Below are 18,531 nucleotides of genomic sequence, written 5' to 3'. Positions count from 1 at the left end.
TCCCCTCTTTAGAGCATCAGTTGTACTACACACATGTACAACCTGATATGCAATATTTAATCACAAAAGGTCAACCGTTATGTTTCAAAGCCATGAATGTAATCTGAATTTGATCACGAGTGTTTTTGATTAGATTAGGGGGATGTAAAGTAGGTTGCACAGACAGTGAAGAGTTATGAGAAATTCCTGATTTCCATGGTTTCATCTCCCTTGCATTTACTGCCCTCATTTGGTGGCCCAGATGTACTGCATTATTTGTGTCCCGTGGAACTGATATGCCCTGTCTTCAGAACAGAGAGGCAGGTCTCACTTACATTGATCATCTGTGAAATTAATTAGTAGTCATTAATGTCATATGGCCAGGACTACAGATGAACATGTACAGAAATGTTTACTAATGTGCATTGTCCCCGTAAAATAGACTAATATGATAAATAAGTGAAATAAAGCAGCATGGAGCTCAGTAAGTGTTTGAATAGCAGAGTTACATTTAATTCTTGGAGGATGGTTCAGTCCACATTTGTCACTCACTTCACACACCTTCTTCACAGTAGAAACGCGATCCTTCCGGGTTGATCACCTCCAACGTTGCGATTGGTTGAATTCACTTTTTAGGTGTTAGTGATTGGCCAAAGTCTCCCAAATAATGAACTCTCCCATAACCCCCATGTTGCACTGGGATTTAGAGGTGCTGCTGCAGCGCAGGCTAACGACATTGGCAGGCTGTGCAGAGACGGATACTCTTACACATTTTATAGTAGCCTATTACACACAGGGTGAAAACTCTTACTTCAGCCCATATGGTCAAAAAACTCCACGCTGTCCCGCTACTGCATACGGCGGTCACAGAATCCGTCATTTAGAATCGCCAATCACACGCTGATCCGGCGTTTTGCGCACTGCTGATTGGTTGATTTACGATTAGGGCGGGCGCATTTCTCCTGTCCGCCAGGCATCAGTGACTGTTTTGCTGTGAGGAGCAGATGGGACAGAAGACACACCTGCCTGCCTGGAAAACGTCTGTCCTCCACAGGTAGTATCTCTCCACCAGTGGACCTTTGACTTGTGTGAACTGTGAATTGTATTTACCTGCTTATGAGTAGGATTTATGTTAAATGTTTGTGATTGGTAGATTGTTGATGGTGCATGTTGAAATATTGGCACATCTGAAATCGACCCATGCTGTTGAGACCACCTTTAGTGACTGAGCCAAGGGTAAAAACTAAAGCCCTTCTCACCCTTGCCTTGGACACCTGTTTGAATAACTGTAACTTACAGTAGCATGGTCGTCCAGCCTACTGTAACCTTCTCATTTCTTTACCATGTCCATTGCAGTGTTCCTGCTGAGACCGAGCCTATCAAGCCATTATGAAGAGTCTGAAAGCAAAGTTTAAGAAGAATGAGGTAAGAGACACCCATTGGAGCGTTACCACCGGGTCTATTCAAAATGTTCAAATCAACTTTCTGTTTGTTTTGATTATTGCTACACACTTGTTTAGTGATACAAGCCACACACGCTTTGTTTTAACCTAATTTTACCTAGTGTTTAGCTGCTCTACATTAGGTAATCATTTAAATAGGTCCCAGGTAGTGCTACGGGATGTGTGTGTGTGTGTCTGGGGGGCGCTGGGATTCAGTGTCACTGAGCGGCAGCAGGAGAGCACGGCCGTCTCCAGACTGGTGCTATAACCAGAGTTCTCAGGTAGCCTTCAATTATTCACACGCACGCACACACACACACACACACACACACACACACACACACACACACACACACACGTTCAGAGAATCCCTAATTTCCTGCTGTCGTCCCCATGCTGCTCTGAAGGGCTTTGTATTGTGAAAGGTGAAATCATTCTTCAGACAGGACAGACAGGAGAGGGGCCATTCTGAACAATGTTTCTATAATGTGTTTTTCTTGTTCTATTTTTTACGAGGACAGATACAAGCACAAGGAGATATGGCAAAGAGCTGCATGCTGTGTTGTGTCTCAGTGTTTTAGCTCATGCTAGCTAGTGTTTAATACCTGCCCATGGAGCAGATCGGTATACTGTCAGTACACTTGCACTTTTGGCAGTATATCAGAGCACTGGTATGAGCAGATGAACCAGCAACCTTTCGACTATTAAGTGGCTTCCATGACCAGGCTGCTGCCCAATGTCTAACCATTTGGAGCCTGGCACTGCTGTTAGCACTGATGCAGAGCCTGTTACTGTAAGTGGTTATCCTAAACAGTCAAGGAGAAACTCTACTCCCCGGTGCCTTGGTCTGTACAGTGAGTGATCCCTACAGCCTGGGTGATGTGGCTGCTCCCCTTGGATGAGGATGCGTAGATTCATTTAACAGCCACTCAGTGAGTTCCTGTCTCTCACTATTGTCCAACTGTTATAGATGGATGGATAAATAGATAGATACACCCCTCTTCTTCCTTATAGTCCTTAATTTTCTGGCCTTATCTCCAGACTACATGCATATGTTACTATTTGTGCCTGTGTCATTATATTACGCTTCATTTGTGTGTGTTCTTGCGTCCCTCCGTTCATGTGTCAGCTACCCTCTTGTTATCTGCGTGTGATCAAGCCCTGCCTGAGTGACTATTTCAGTTTTTCAGCTTGCTTGCGTTTGTGTGTTTCATCATGTCCCCTCTGCCCTGTGACTGCCAGCCCAGCAGAGCAGAGCGCAGCGCGGCTCAGCCAGCTTGTTTCTCCTGTTTCTGCTGAGTCCTCACATCATGCAGGCCCCGTTCTGTAGCTGCAGAGCCCAGATCTATGACGCTGCCAGGGGGCACTGTACAGGACCAGACAAAAACTAATGGAGAGAGGAGGCAGCTTGCTATAGAGAAGGCAGAGAAGACAGTATTAGGTTAGAGAAAGGAGGACCGGGAGGAAAGCAAGGGAGGTGACGGAGTGTGTGTGTGTGTGTGTGTGTGTGTGTGTGTGTGTGTGTGTGTATGTGTGTGTATGTGTGTGAGGGGTACAGTGAGCAGACTGGCTATGTCCCTGCTAGCAGCAGGAGCAAGAAGAGGGGAATGCATTTTGGATGCGAGAACACCGCAAAGGGAGACGTTGTTTTGAGGACAGGGAAGACCAGTGTGTGTGTGTGTGTGTGTGTGTGTGTCTGTGCAGGAGTGTATGTGTGTGAATGTATTTAAAGTGTGACTTACAGAAGCTTTGATGTTTGCCTTGGTGGTAGCATAACTACTCTGGGATGTAAATCTCTATTTGTTGTGATCACTCTGACCTCTGAGGGTGTCTGATAGAGGCTTATGGGTAGTTGAGTTCTCCGCAGTATTGCTGTATGTGTATGCTTGCTATGTAGCCAGGCAGTGTGAGTGTATTGTGTGTCTGTGCGTATGGTCAGGCAGTACACACAGCGGTGCATGTGTACTGAGTGTATAGCTGTGTGTGTGTGTCTGTGTAGCTGTGTGTGTGGTGCCCTGCTAGCAGTATGGATCCTCAGCAGCCTGTTTTCAGCCTGATGAAGCGTTTCTGTCCTTGTTTCAGCCTGCTGCCGCTACCAGTAGGTATCCCCTCTCTCTACTGAACAGGCAGTCAGTTGAATAGCAAAGGAAATTAATCTTTATCTGTGTTTCTCGCTGACTTTACAGTAATCTTTCAGAAGTTTTGTATGGCTCGTGAAACTTCTTGTATCTCATTTGTCTCTTAGCTAACTCCTCTCTTAGTACAGACTGTTACTTCACCTTTTATTACATGGACGTCATCATTGGTTGTCAATTCATCTTATGGATTAGCACATGATGTCATATGTCGACCAGTGGCTGCTACACAGAAATTGAATGCTATGCTTATTACTCAAATTCTGCTAATTCCACTTGTATTTCTTTGGGTTGCCCAGACATTCATTGTTCTGTATGTTATGAGATACGGAGTGTGGTACAGTATCAGTTTCCACCGGGGCAGGAGGTGGGACAGGGTTGTGACCTGCTGTGTGGCTTCGCCCCCTCAGAGTCAGGACTGGAGTAAGAGCGATGAGAGGCTCCTGCAGGCTGTGGAGCAGAACGAACCCGACAAAGTCTCTGCCCTCATCGTCAAGAAGGGTCTCTGTCCCACCAAGCTGGATGCTGAGGGCAAGTCGGCGTAAGTTGAGCACCTCATTTTTCCCTTTTTCAGTAACTTGAAGTAATTCAAATATCAGAAGTAACTGTATTCATTCCCAAAGGTGATTTAAAAAGTTTAATAGCTTTAGGTCCTATGTTTTTCTACCCATTTGTGTTTATTATCATATTGTAAAGGTTAAAGTGGTAATCTGCAAGATTCTGTTTTTATTTTGGCGACATCTTTGGTGCTCAGCGCTCATTGCTGTGGTGTTTCTGCACTGCACAGATCACCAGTCAGTCAAACAGTGTGTCCAGTACTGTGACGTCTTTTTCCTTGGATTTCCTGCTGATGAAGTTTAAGTTTCTGTAGCTACCAGTATTTTCTTTGTTCAGACATGGTGGCTATCGCTGCTCATGCTCACCCAGTTCTTCTTCTGTTTATTCCGAACAAATCGCTGTTGCTGTTTCTGGTAAAAATCACTTCTGTGCACCAGAGGATTTTTCCCAGGAAAGACCTATTTTTAGAACAGCAAATGGAAAAGCTTTCATCAACTGGGTATAGATTGAATCACTATTGCATTATATCAATTGACGATAGAGAGTAGCAAAACAGAAATTAATTTTTATGAAAATGCCACAGATTACTTTTACATTTAATGAAGCAAACAAATATTAAATAAGAAGTGATAAAATAAAATATGATAGATGAATAATATTTAAGCTTGCCTAACCTTTATACATATTTCATGTGTCCATGTATCATCCTGCTGGCAGGTTCCACCTCTGTGCGTCCCGAGGTCGTCTGGACTGTCTGGAGGTCATCATCTCTCATGGAGCTGACCTCAACATCACTGATGGCGCTGGTATGGTAGTTTCTTATAAAAAAGTTTTATCTCATAAACCAAGGCTGTTGAATCAAATGTTTCATGGATTGTTCCAATATTAACTGTCTCTCTGTGCCTCTTTTTCTTTGTCACTCTCATCTGGTTTGGTTGTACTCTGACTTAAGGCTTCAGTGCCCTTCATCTAGCAGCCAAAAACGGCCAGCCAGAGTGTTTAAAGAGACTTTTACAGGTAAAACAGACATCACAATCAGGTTAACCAATAATAAACAATAAATAAATAATGGTCATGGTAAACATGAATTTGAAGTGAGTATTAATTGCAAATGTTGCATTCCTTACTATTGTGCCTATTTTCTCTAACAGGAGAGATTGGGTGTAGACAGCACAGACAGCATTGGTAGGACACCATTGCACCATGCAGGTAACAGTTGCAGCACCACAATATGACATCAGTTTGGTTTGATAACTGTCATGATTTTGCACATTGGCACATTTGGCAATACCAAAATGCCATGTAAAAATGTACCTACCATTCAAATTGCAAAAAGTAGTGCTTAGAGATTCAGCAACATTTCATGATGTAACTAATACAATAAATGTGTTGAGCATGTGATGTGTAAACCTCTGGCATCAACCGTAATTCAGCTTCTTTCCTGCAGCGGTCAGTGGCTGCTTGTCCTGCACTGAGATGCTGTGGGACTTCAAAGCCAATCTAGATGTCCAGGACGGGGTAGGATGAGGATTTTACTGTTTGGTGTGGTTTGGTTGTAGTTGTGTTTTAATGGTTGTCCAAGGTAAACAAATGTGAATGATTGATTATGATTTACTTGTTAATTGCTCTTGCTCTTGCATAGTAAAGGTCACCATTGGTCATCTTTATTACATAGAGCTGAATATTGCTCTGTAATGTTTGGATCACATTGTCTCTGTGTCTCTGTCAGGATGAAGCCACCCCGCTGATCCTGGCAGCCCAGATGAGCAGAGTGGAGCTGTGTGTCTTTCTGTTGGGTCGAGGGGCCAATGCAAACATACAGGATAACCAGGGAAGGTACTGGACTCCTGAAAAGTCCATGGCCCAGTTTTCCACCATACCAAAGGGAAGGCCAAAAAGGCCAAGGTTTTGAATAAACCTGAGTGCAAGTAAAGACATGCCCACAAACCTCAGCATACACATTGAATAGGCCAAATATGAATAGAACAGCTCAAATGTGTGTAACTTAATCCGTGGTTTGAACAGTACACTGTCTAATACGCTGTTTTATAGTGGAGATTATTAGTGGAGGACATTATCAAATCACCTTCTTAATAATAATTCCAAAGCATAATGCCTTTGATGAATGTAAATGTTTATTTTCTAAATGTCACACCCTTCATGTGTGAAAATAAACAGTGTCTTACGGAGTCACAGACAGGTTTTCAGCTCCTCCTCTGTGTGGTTGGGAGGTTTAGTGAGGCAGCGTTTGTTTGGGCTGCTGGACTCTTCTCCGTCCATCTCACTGGCTGCTCTCTTGTTCCTGCTGCTGCCTGCGGCCTCGTCAGACGGAGCAGCGGCCTTCCTCCCCCGACGCTTCATCTCTGAGAGAGTATCAGGGTCCTTGAATGCACGGATCCTAAGAACCCAATTTGGTCTCTTGGGCTTGTTAGCTGTCTGAGTGTCAAGACCGTCCTTCAGTCCCTGACTGGCTCTGTCCTCTGGCTGCACAGCATTGTGGGCCAGACAGTGGGAGGCCTGCTGAGGCAGACTGGGACATGAGGCAGCTTTCTGTGTTGAGCTAGGACCAGGAACCTTCTTCAGGATCATTTTTATAGCAGTTGGGTTGTTGGGGTCAGAACAGAGGAAGGATTTCCACTCAAAGTCTTCAGCACTGGGGACAGGCTTGGGACACAAGTCAGGACCTCCAGTGAGACGAATGGCACCCAGGTGGAAAATTAGAGGTGGCCTCTGGAAAACAATGATCAGAGAATTACAAGAGAGCAGCCAGTGAGATGGACGGAGGAGAGTCCAGCAGCCCATCCAGACGCTGCCTCACAAACACTCCCAGCCACACTGAGGAGGAGCTGAAAACCTGTCTGTGACTTTATCATTAACACACACTGTTTATTTTCACACAGGAAGGGCATTATATTTAGAAAATAAACACTTGCATTCAGCAAAAGTGTTGTGTTTTGGTATTATTATTTAGAAGGTGATTTGATTTGATTTGAATGATGTCATTAGCATAAACCTCTGCTATAAGACGATGTGTTTAGGGCCTAATTCCAACTGTGTTAAGTTATGCTGGTCTTCCACAGATTGAGATATAAAACATTTGAGCTGCTAATATTCAGACTTGACCTGTTCAGTGTGTGATTTGAACAGTCAACAGTGCTTGCTTGCACAGCTGTGTTGATGAAAATCATCAACACAGCTCAGTGATCAAGGCTTGATCCATGCAGAAATGCTGGATGCACTGGGTATCTGTTAAATTCGGTACATTTAAATGATTTAATTCTACCCTCCTCTACCGTTTTGATTGTCCCTTAAAAACACAAGCAGTATTTATCAATACACAGGATATGATGTTAATATCCCTTGTGCCATAATCCAAGGTGAGCATTCCTATGGAGGCCCAATTCAGAGTTTAACAGAATGTTAAACTCTGAATCGGTATCATAGAAAACATCAGGCTACAACATCATAAATCTACAGCACCATAAGGCTGAGTTAGTGTAGGCAAGTCATTGGGGTTATCAAGTGGGCACCCTCCTTCACCGATGTTTCGTTGAATTAGGCCCACAACACCTCAAGAAGGCTCAACAGTGTATTCCAGCGTCCCAGAAACACCCCCCTCTGTGCCCAGACTCAGCACTCCCAAGTCCACTACACTGCTGCTGCTGTCACCTGCACCTTGTTATCAACAGCACTACATTACACTACACACTACCATCAATATCCCTTTCTATTCAGAACATTAAGTTACACACTACATCTAAACCCTACCAAGTCACACACTGCGAATGTTACATCCTACACCGCCCAAGCAGAGAGCAGATACTGACCAACTCACAGCACGGAAATGACAGGACACATCTTGATTGCTTAGTTGCAAAGTCGTCAAATTGGGTTAAATGCCATTACGATTAGTAAGAGATCAAACAAGCAACTCTGCGTGGCGCTTAAGTGAAAGTCAGAATCAGGCCCTATATGAAAAAGAGATACAATCTTCACAATACATGGTGCTGCATTGTAGTTTAGATGACTGTGATAGATGGATGTGATTGTATTGCTGGTTTGCACCATGTAATTGTTGGTGTGTCTGCTGAACTGTCACCCCTGTTGTGTCTGGTGTCCTGTCCTAGGTCGGCCCTGATGCTGGCCTGTGAGAGCGACAGCGCAGAGACGGTGGAGGCTCTGCTGAGAGGCGGGGCCAACACACAGCTGGTCGACGCTCTTGGCCATGATGCCACCCACTATAGCGTAACCACGGGCAACCAGCGCATCACGCAGCTGCTGCAGGATGGAGCACCTCCAGGTATGTGTTCTCTCCCACCTCTCAATTACAACAACAGTTACAATTTAGGCATTTAGCTGATGCTCTTATCCAGCTCAACTTCCAATGAGTGGGTTCAGTGTCTTGCTCAAAGACACATTACTGTTGATGAGATAAACATTGATGGTTGCCAGAATTGAATTAGGACCAGTCTCTCTAACCACTAGGTCACCATGTTGCCCTCTCATAGATTGGAAGGGAATGACCTGGCTTTTCCTCCTGGAAAGTGATTAAGTGCATAGCTGCCATTGCCTGTGAGGCTAGGAAACATTTTTCCATTGAAAATATACACGTGATTCCACCTAAGGTTGCTCAAAGATCTCAGAAGACCTTACCAGCCGGAGTGTGCAGTTCCTCTGACAAATTACTCTCTGTTATGATCATAGAATAATGAATCAAGCCTAATTAGTCTTGTTAAATGAAGTAAGTGGAATAAGTCAAAGAACACATGACACAATTCATATTTCATATGTTGCATGATTATTTATAAGTCTATGAATAAGAAAAGTGGACCAAATAAAGGTTCATGCATAGAAGCAGCTCTCTGACATGAAACCTGCTCCTGGCAGTTAGACCAGTATCCTGCAGACCGTCAGACCCAGTATAGGGCTCCGGTCTGCGGCTGTTCTCCTCTGTATTCTGGCTGTGTTTCTCTGCTCCCCCAGGAAATGACTGTAATCCGAGGAAGTGGATCAAGGGGACAGCTGGGGGTGATTGTTAAGTGGGGTTAAAAGAAAAAAAGAGACAGAGAGGAAAGGCTTGTTCCACTTTTATCTTCAAACAAAGGCATTGCTGATTTATGAAAAACAGATGTGTGGCTAGTTTGAAAAGGAGATGAAGGAGAGAAAAGAAGCTTAAGTGGGTGTGCATGTGATATGTGCGCAGCTAGTTTTAATTCTGTAACAGAAGAGTTGGGTGGATGAGTAAGATTTACAGTAAGACATATGGATGGGACTGTCACAATTTTAACTACACAGTAAATAAGAAAGACAGAGAGAGAAAGGGCGATTGCGTGTATGCTTGTGTTCTGCACATAATGTAAATGCTTGAATGTTCACATGCCTCTCTGTGTTTGAACCTCATTGCTCTGAAGGTTGAAGTGTCTTGCTGTCTGTCTGTCTCTCTCCATGCATACATAGTTGCTGAGGGCACAGACGAGGAGGTAACATTGCATCGCTGTGTTTTGCATGACTCATTATATCAATGAGAACATTGTCCAGTATACGTTACTACATAGGCCGATCACATTGTACATGTTTTCCAATATGAGATCATTGTTTTTGTGTGCTGCTTGCTTTCTGTTGGCTTTGCTTCAGTTGCTGCCCCTCGTCTCATATTAGTTTCCTGCGTTCTCCTTTTTCATTTGGAGTTTGACCTCTGCTTCTCTGTTACCAATCCCCCCCTCAGCCCCCAGCCCCTCCACCACCCCCACCCCCGCCACCTGTGCAAGGGGGGACCACCCCCCGCAAGAGGAAAGCCCCTCTACCTCCCCGCTCTCCTCCCCAGGTACTGTAAGAAACCATCTCCATTGATGGTACTGTTTTACCGCATGTTTACAGTATCCTCACTGTATACAGCAAATGAGATTCCAGGGTATCTTTATTTTTTTACAGTAAGCTGGATGATATCTCTGTGATATAACAACACATCCCAACAGATCAGCTCTGCATATCGTCATTTCTGTGATGGCTAATAAAGATGCATTTCATTCTACTCTACCACCACCATGATCCAGGGCTTGCCACCCTCTCCAGAGCCCCAGAGTCCTGCTCCCCCTGCCCAGTCCCCCGAGCCCCAGTCCCAGTCTCCCTCTCCCTCTCCCCAGCCCCCAGAAACACAGTGCTCTACCCAGGGCGGCCTCGTAAGTCCTGGTGCTTTTTATGTTTGGTTCAGTTGATTTGTTTTTGCTATGCTACAGCTGCAGTTGATCCTCCGTGATATATGCAGTGCAACGATGTTACTGACACATTTGTTTAGCTGGGAGGCTGTATAAGTATTCACATTTTCTGTGTTTGTGTGTGTAAGCCGGAGGATGAGGAAGTGTTTGAGGAGATCCGACGGCTGCGTCTGGAGAGAGGCCGTCTGCTCCAGAAGATCAAAGGCCTGGAGCAGCAGCAGCAGAGCGCCCTCTCTGCCTTGGAGGAGGTACTGCACTGCAGGCAGCGTCAAACTCCCCTTTTCATCTTTTTTTTCATTTCCTCTCTCTGCAAATATTCCATTGTTCCATTTGAACCCTGCTATACATTATTCCCCACTTTATAGCTGTGTGTGTGTGCGTGCATGCATCTGTGTGTGTGTGCTCTCTAGTTGTCCCAGCTGAAGGAGCGTCTGGGGCAGTCGGAGGCGGAGAGGGACAGGCTACAGGGGGAGCTGGAGGGGCTGAGGGGAGGCCATGGTATCGGGGCCAGTGACTCTGAGGACATGGACGAAATGTTGGACTTCCCAGGTGTGTGTGGTGTGTGTGTGTGTGTCTCTGTGTGTGTGCGTATGCATGTGTGGGTGTATGCTGCATGTCTGTGTCCATTACAACTACAAGGGTTTGAAAGTTTGATACACGTCTATCATATCAGGATCAGGTAGTACACTGATTGGTTTTTGTTGTGATTTCTGTTGATCCTCTCCTCCAGAGAAGCTGCTCTCCAGGCGGTCCAGAGCATCTCCTTCCCAGGATGAGACAGACTCAGGAGACGCAGGCACTGTGGCTCAGCTCCGCAAACAAATACAGGAACTTCGCTCAGAAAACTCTGAGCTCGTTCTCAAAGTGCAGGTGAGGTCAGGCATAACACTAATGCACAAATACAAACACAATGTATGAACACACCCTCACGCACACATACAAACACACACACTCAATATCTCCCAGACAAATGCACACAATCACTATCTCCCTTGTCTCTCTCTCACATATACACACACACACACACACACACACACGCACACACTCACCCACACACACAGAATCCCAGGCGTCTTTAAGGAGGATAAATTGACAGAGGAGGGATTATTAAAAGGGCCCCCCGTCAGCAGATGAGGATGCTGGTTCAAGAGTGGCTGAGCCGTGCCCAGACTCGACCATTAGTCATGACCACTTAAACTTTATGACGCTGCACTCTGGAGTAATGAAACACTAAAGCAGTAGCGTTGGACCAGGTATAAATAGAACAGAATGGCATCAAAGAGAGGCACGGGGCTGTATTGTAGACATTCTTCACTAACTGGGTCATGCTGTTTGGAGGTAGACAGAGCTTTTTCACACTGGAGTAAAATCAAACTGAACTGCCCTGTGCTGGCGCGGTTGCTCATTCGCAACTATAAGTGTGAATAGCAGTGATCTAGGCCAGGGAGTTCAGATCAGCCCCGTTGTGTGAAAACAAGGCCAGACAGGGAAGTGGGGCTGGGAATAGAGAGGCAATCTAAAGTCTGGTATGAGAGCAGAGGGAGACTGGGTCTGTGGAAAGAGGTCAGCAGACCAGTAAACTAGAACCACAACCTCTTGATGTGGTTTCTATGGTGGGAGAGGGCAGGCTAGGAGACCATGACTCATGGGAATTTGAGTTGATTAAGTAATGAAGACTTACAGTCCGTGTTATTCACCCAATTATCATCCTAGAATGATTACCAGTTCTGTTACCAGCAACATTGTGTGCACACTGAGTAGACATTAATTTGTGCTTATGTGTTTATTGCCCTTTGATCATCTTGCTTATTCTTAATCTCCTAACCAAATAGTATTTTTATTCCTCCTGATATGAGACCAAAGATAATTTCAAAGATAATTTTAACATCTAAATCTAGGTTCTATATGCTATTGTAACTCATATGGTTCAGAGTCGACTGACAAACATTTCAATGCATATTGAAAAGTGTCAACCCCCATAAACCACTGCTCCTTTCACTGTGCGGTGTTTAGATGCTGGAGATGTTTGAGAAGGATGACACCGACATGCAGAGCTCCAGCCCAGACTTTGTCCCTACAGCCCAGTATGAGACACTTAGGAGGGAGTTTGAAGCCCTTCAGGAGCGCTACTCTCAGGCTCAGGCTTCAGAGGCCTCCAGCATGGCAGAAGAGCGGTAAGATTCATTCATTCATTCATTCATTCACATTTATCACTAGCAAACAGAAGTAGCCATCAGAGTTCACGTTCATCTGAACTCCTCCATGAACCAGGCCTTTATTGTGAGATGTGCATACCTTTGCAAATATCAGTGACCAGACCAGCAGTAATTTGTGGAGTCAGTGTATAAGTGTCACTTCAAAGTGCCAAGCATTTGATTTCTTCTTCAGCATCCTGGTGGCTCAGCAGGCTAAGGCACATACTGTGTACTGGTGATGTCATGGATTTGAATCTGACTGTTGACCTCTATCACATAGTTTCTTCTCTTTCTAACATCTTCCCTGTTTCTCTCCACTCTCAACTGATAAAACAGAAACAACATAAACAATGTGTATATTTGTGTATTATCAGAGGTTGTGGTTATACACTTTGGTTGTTAATGTATTGTACATTATGATGATGATGTTTTCTTAACTTCTTCATGGTCATGAATGATTTATTAATTGATTTATGGCTTGACTGACTGATAACCATTGTCTTGTTTTGCAGAAGCGATGAGAAGTCTCAGGACGGAGGTGAGGAGGCTCTGAAGGAGAAGCTGCGTGGCCTGGAGGAGCAGCTGGCCTCCTCCCAGACTGAGCTGGAGGAGCTGAAGGAACAGGTGCGCCTTGGGGTGCTCTCTGTGGAGATACTGGATGGCGAAAGTGAAGGGGATACCCCCAAGGCAGGCGCTGGGACAGGGGGTGGGACCGGGGCTGCAGAGGAGGGGCTGCGGCAGGAGGCACAGCAGCTGAGAGCGAGGGTGACGGAGCTGGAGGCGGAGCTGGCTAAGAGACAGGGCGAGGCAGGGGGCCAGAGCGGCCAGGACAGTGACACAATCAAACAGCTGACGGCCAAAGTAGAGGAACTCCAAGCTGCACTGGCCAAGAGAGAGTCTACAAAAGAGGAAGGGGAAAAGGACAACGAAGGAGGAGAGGGGGAGACTGTGAAGCGCCTCCGTGACAAGGTGACTGAGTTGGAGGCAGCGCTGGCGGAGAGCAGGGCGTCAGGGAAGCTGGATGCAGGGAAGGAGAGAGGAGGAGCAGGAGATGTGGAAGGGGATCTGGTGCGTCGCCTCCAGGGGCGTATGGGAGAGCTGGAGGGGGAGCTGAGGAGGTGTGTGCCCCGGTCAGAGCTGGAGGAGGTGCAGGTGACCCTGGGGCTGCAGTGCGAGCAGCTGGCCAGAGAGAGGGCCGAAGTGGCCGCGAGGCTCAACAAGGCCCTGCTGGAGCTGGAGAGACTCAGACCTCCTCCACACCAAGACGGAGATGAGGAGGAGGAAGAGGAGGAGGAGGAGCGCTCAGAGAGCTCAGAGCCGTCAATCACATCAGGTGTGTGTGTTTCTGTTTGTGTTCAGTGTCCTTTTTTCTACATAAAGTCATTACTCTTTTTTTAGAGAAGAACAGACATTTTTTCATAAAGTTGGCATTGTGTAAGAGGAAGCTATGAATATGAATCAAACAAAGTCTTAGTAATATGACCTCCATCGAAGAGCAAAATGATTGTGTCCGATTGTTAGTCCTGGACTTTTCTGTCCAATCAAAATGCTGAATTGGCTTTCGTAAGCTGTGAATGATTATGCCTCTATCCAATCAGAGCACTCCAGACGAAGCCTGGCGGCAGTGAGAGAGGAACTGGAGGTGGCGAGGCAGGAAGCGGCCCAGGCTCTGGACTGTCTGTGTGCTGAGCGGGAGGGCCGGGCGCAGGACGCCATGCAGCTGCATGACGCAGTGCCGCTCTCGAAACATAAGGAGGCGCTGTCTGCAGTGTCAGAACAGCTGGCGCAGACGCTGCAGGAGCTCCAGGAGGAGAGGTCCCTGCGCGGCGAGGCCCAGGAGCAGGCTGCCGGGCTAGAGGCCCAGCTGCAGGCCATGCAGGACTCCATACCCAGGGAGGAGCATGAGAAAGTCAAGGTCAGCAATCTATAATAAAATCTATAATAAGGATGATCAGAAGAAACAGTTTAGTCATCACAAAATTAGATATCCACTATTTGACAAAGGCCTATTTTGACAGGATGATCGTTGAAATGAAACACAGTATGGAGTATTACTAAGGTTGTTAGCCATTTTAAGACCTTGGTTTGAGAATGGGCTCAGCTGTTGTTGTTTTTTTTTGTTGTTTTGACAGAGTTGTGAATTTCAGATAAAAATTATCTCTCAAAATGGATATATGGATTACAAAATGGATTTTGGAATGAAACAGTTGTGGGTCGTCTAGAGGGATAGAAGGGATAGAAGGAAGCTTAATTGTTTATTATACTTTACCTAAATGGTACAGTTAATACAATAATGCATTTACACATAGTGGGTAGTAGGAGGAGTTATAGAGCATTTAATTATTCCTCATGGGGAAATCATTTTGCAGCAGATGCACACAACATCACGGTACGTACAGTAACATGACAAACAACAACACATGCAAATAGCACATTCTGTTTAAAAAAAACAGTGAGAGCATTTCCATCTCACTTATGAGTACATTTTGTTCAAGAGACTCTTTGAAAATCACCCTCATTCAGTTTGATATAACGTTTTATGATGTTACTGTACAGAAAGTAGAATTCTTCAGGTCATCCTTGTGCTTGCCACCTCTCAGGCAGAGCTACAGCGCTCCCTGCAGGCCAGTGAGAGCAGTGCAGCAGCAGCTCAGGAGGCTCTGAGTGAGAAGGAGATGGAGCTGAGGGGGATGAAGTCCCAGAAGGCCGCAGAACAGGGTCTGATCTCCAAGGAGGACCACGAGGCCCAGAGACTCTCCCTGCAGGCCGAGATCAACACCGTCACGGCCCGTTTCAACGACCTCACCCGCAAACATGAAAAGACCTGCACTGAGGTGTGTGTGTTTAATAGTGGACTGGAATGGAGTATAGTGGTATATGTGTGTGTGTGTGTGTGTGTGCGTGTGCGCGCGCACATGTGTGTGTGCTGTGTATTTTTGTTCCTGCCTTATCCAATCCCAACTAACGCCACTCAAAGAGAGCCATGCTTCACAGAGGTCTCCTTTCTCCCTCTGCATTATTCATACGTGTATTACTTTCTCTATTCTATACCTCGCTCGCTTTCATTGATTCCCTCTCTATTTCTGCTTACTGATGCATTGAAGAACTGTATATGCATTGACAATAGGTTCCTGATAACTCTCCAAACATCATTTTCCTTCCCCCTGTGTGATGGTGTTGTGGAATACAGTGTAAATTCACTCCACAAATTGAAATACTCACTTGGTCTACTAGGCTAATAGCCTTTCTGCGGTTCAGTTGCTGATTTGAAAAGACTGTGATTTGAAAAGACAGAGAGATTAATAAGGTGCCACATTTCCACACAGAGAATGGAAGTTATAACAGGCTCCTGTGTACCTCACAAATTGAGTCCTGCTAAAAGTAGCGGTTCATTTCCTTACAAAACCTTTCGGGCACACCTCCAAACATAGGAACTTAGTGTTGTTAGGTGTTCACACTTGACAGCATTGAACCAATTTGCTGGGGTGTAAGTTCAGTTTGGCTATTCAGCATTGGTAAAGGAAGCAGTATAGTTACAACAAAGTCCAACTTGCCCAAAACAGAAACACAGTTAAACAAGGCACTGCATGCAGATTTCTGTATACTCACTGCAGCTCTGTTCTTCATTTATGTACACTTAAAGCCAGTGTGGGCGCATGAAGATTAAAGAGGCAACCATGACCTAGGGAGAGCGGAAATAGCGCTGACCAAAACTCAGGCTGAACAACAACTATGGCTGTGGTGAAAGAGCGACTTAGGGAGTGTGAGGATTTAGAGGCCGATTTATTATATGTTCTGCTGAAAAGAAGTAGAAAAAGGAGATGGTATGTTTGTCTGCTAAATCAATCCAGGAGACAAGAGAGAGTTTAGCACAAGATGTTGGCACAGGAATGTAAACACAGGAAATGAACCAGAGGTGGAAAGGAGAAGCTTTTCTGCAAGGCAACACAAGCAAACATGATGTTTTAGACCAATTGCAGACGGTCACGCAGTAGGGGCTGGTGTGTGAAGAATTTGACCAGTCCACATTAGACTAGGCCAGCAAGCCGGTGCACACTGCAGAGTCCAAAGTAGGGATTCATTTTTTCCGCAAATGTGTCCTTTTGTCCAAAGTCTATACTGGTGTCAGTGATTGTGAGTCAACCCCATACACTTAGTCTAGGCTAATAAAGCCAGAGCTTTCATTCAAGTTGGATCCATGACCAAAAGCAGACAACGCTGGTGTAGTTGCGTGGTGCCACTGATGGTTTTACTGGTCTAGGTGTTCCAGGTGCAGAGGGACGCTCTGTTTAACAAGAGCGAGCGGCAGGTCGCGGAGGCCCAGCTGGCCACAGTGCAGCAGCAGCTATCCGACTTACAGGCCAAGTCCAGCCACATCCAGGAGCTCCACAAGGACATCCAGGAGTCCCAGGGCCTGGTCAAGGAGAAGGACCGCAAGGTGAGAGATGGACGGGTGAAGAAAGGGATGGAGGGAGGGAGGTGGGAATGAGAAAGAGTGGAGGTGTGTGTTGGTGTGTGTGTGTGTGTGTGAGAGAGAGAGGGGGGAGAGAGAGAATGATAGAGAGAGGAAGAAAGTGAGAACTCTAATTCAGGAGGCAGTGGTATCCATAAGGTAGGAGGAACAAACTTGCAATCAGTAGGCTGCTAATTCAACAGCTACTGTATCAAGGCACTTAACTAATTATTGCATGGGAACTGCTCATTGGCTAACAATAGAAGACTGTAGTTACACTGCATGAACGTGAAGCTACCTGGTGGGGTTGAAAAAGATCATGCATGCTCAGCAAAACCCTTCCTTGGGTGGGAAAAAAACCTGCATTGGCTGTTCATTGGTATTCCAAGGCAGATTTTTAGTCCGTTCTGCTCCCAAGGCCAAACTCTGATGTCTCTGTGTCCCTGCAGATAACAGACCTGTCCAAGGAGGTGTTTCGACTGAAGGAGGCTCTGGGAGCTCTCTCGCCTCCTCTCGGCATCACCTCCTCCTCCTCAGCCACCCATCATGGTAACCCTGGACAGCAGATGGCGCTGCAGAACAGGGTGGCGGTACTCTCCCAGCAGCTCCAGGTGAGGACAGAATTGAGGTAGCATATTTTTTAGTCTGTTGGAGGGGAAAACCCTAACCCGCAAAAGTAAATTTTTCACGCAAGAAAAAACAGGGATGTTTTTATGTTGATGCCCATGAATGTTTGAAACTATATAATGGGTTTTAGATTGGTATCATGGCCCCCAGGACAAGAAAATTACTCACATAAAGCACATTTTTTCACCAAGTAAAAATATGAAAACCACCGGCAGCAATATGTTCCATGACCTTTTTGCAGGATTGGGAGCGGAAACACAAGCAGGTGGTGGCTGTATACCGCTCCCATCTGCTGGCAGCTGTACAGGTCAGTTGAACACACACACACACAATTGAAAAGTGATTAAGCCATGAGCACAGTCAAGCACAAACTAAGATTAAAATGTCTTTGTGCCTTTGCATGTGTGTACATATGTGCGAATATGTATGAACGTGTGCATATATGTCTGTTTGCTTGTGTATTTATGCGTGTGTGTGTGTGTGTACTTTGGTGTGTATTGTCCAACAGGGTCGTATGGATGAGGAGGTGCAGGGTCTGCTGCTCCAGATCCTGAGCATGACGCATAAGGATTAGTAGGGACATTGAGCATTACAGTACCTGCCAGTCTCCTCTAGTCCTTATACAGGTCAACAAAATGCAGCTTCTGCACAGCAACCTATGGGACCCAACGTTATTCATATAGATAACACTCACAGAAAACCAAATACGAGTGATCTGTGTTCAGAAGTAGCTGCATGCCTACAGTACAGTAACCTACATACAGCCGTAGAGCTTGACTGATAACCAAGCGGTGAAACAATAGAACTGTAGAGTGCCTTCATGGCTGGAGAGATACTTGATTAATGTGCAGCAGCCTACAAGTCAGGGGTTTATGGTAGCACAGAGTGAATGTGGATAGATAGTTGTAATTTGAAAGATGGAATCAG

The 18,531-nt window shown here is 45.6% G+C and overlaps 1 protein-coding gene across 1 annotated transcript; it reads left to right on the top strand.

Annotated features, from left to right (window-relative positions):
- Positions 1-1,368: 1,368 nt before the first annotated feature.
- On the top strand, positions 1,369-18,202 carry ankrd24 (ankyrin repeat domain 24). The gene is given in 22 exon segments (XM_071920521.2): positions 1,369-1,404; positions 3,967-4,097; positions 4,832-4,920; positions 5,067-5,131; positions 5,266-5,323; positions 5,562-5,632; positions 5,844-5,950; positions 8,242-8,414; positions 8,504-8,511; positions 9,840-9,938; positions 10,168-10,293; positions 10,458-10,577; positions 10,740-10,884; positions 11,060-11,199; positions 12,343-12,503; positions 13,040-13,857; positions 14,123-14,439; positions 15,125-15,358; positions 16,786-16,962; positions 17,427-17,588; positions 17,846-17,911; positions 18,113-18,202. Coding segments are annotated over 22 exon segments (3,369 nt in total). The 3' UTR covers positions 18,179-18,202.
- Positions 18,203-18,531: the final 329 nt, after the last annotated feature.

This window comes from Centroberyx gerrardi, chromosome 9 (genome assembly GCF_048128805.1).
Source record: "Centroberyx gerrardi isolate f3 chromosome 9, fCenGer3.hap1.cur.20231027, whole genome shotgun sequence".
NCBI classification, from domain to species: domain Eukaryota; kingdom Metazoa; phylum Chordata; class Actinopteri; order Beryciformes; family Berycidae; genus Centroberyx; species Centroberyx gerrardi.
This window is presented reverse-complemented; position numbering and strand designations above follow the sequence as displayed.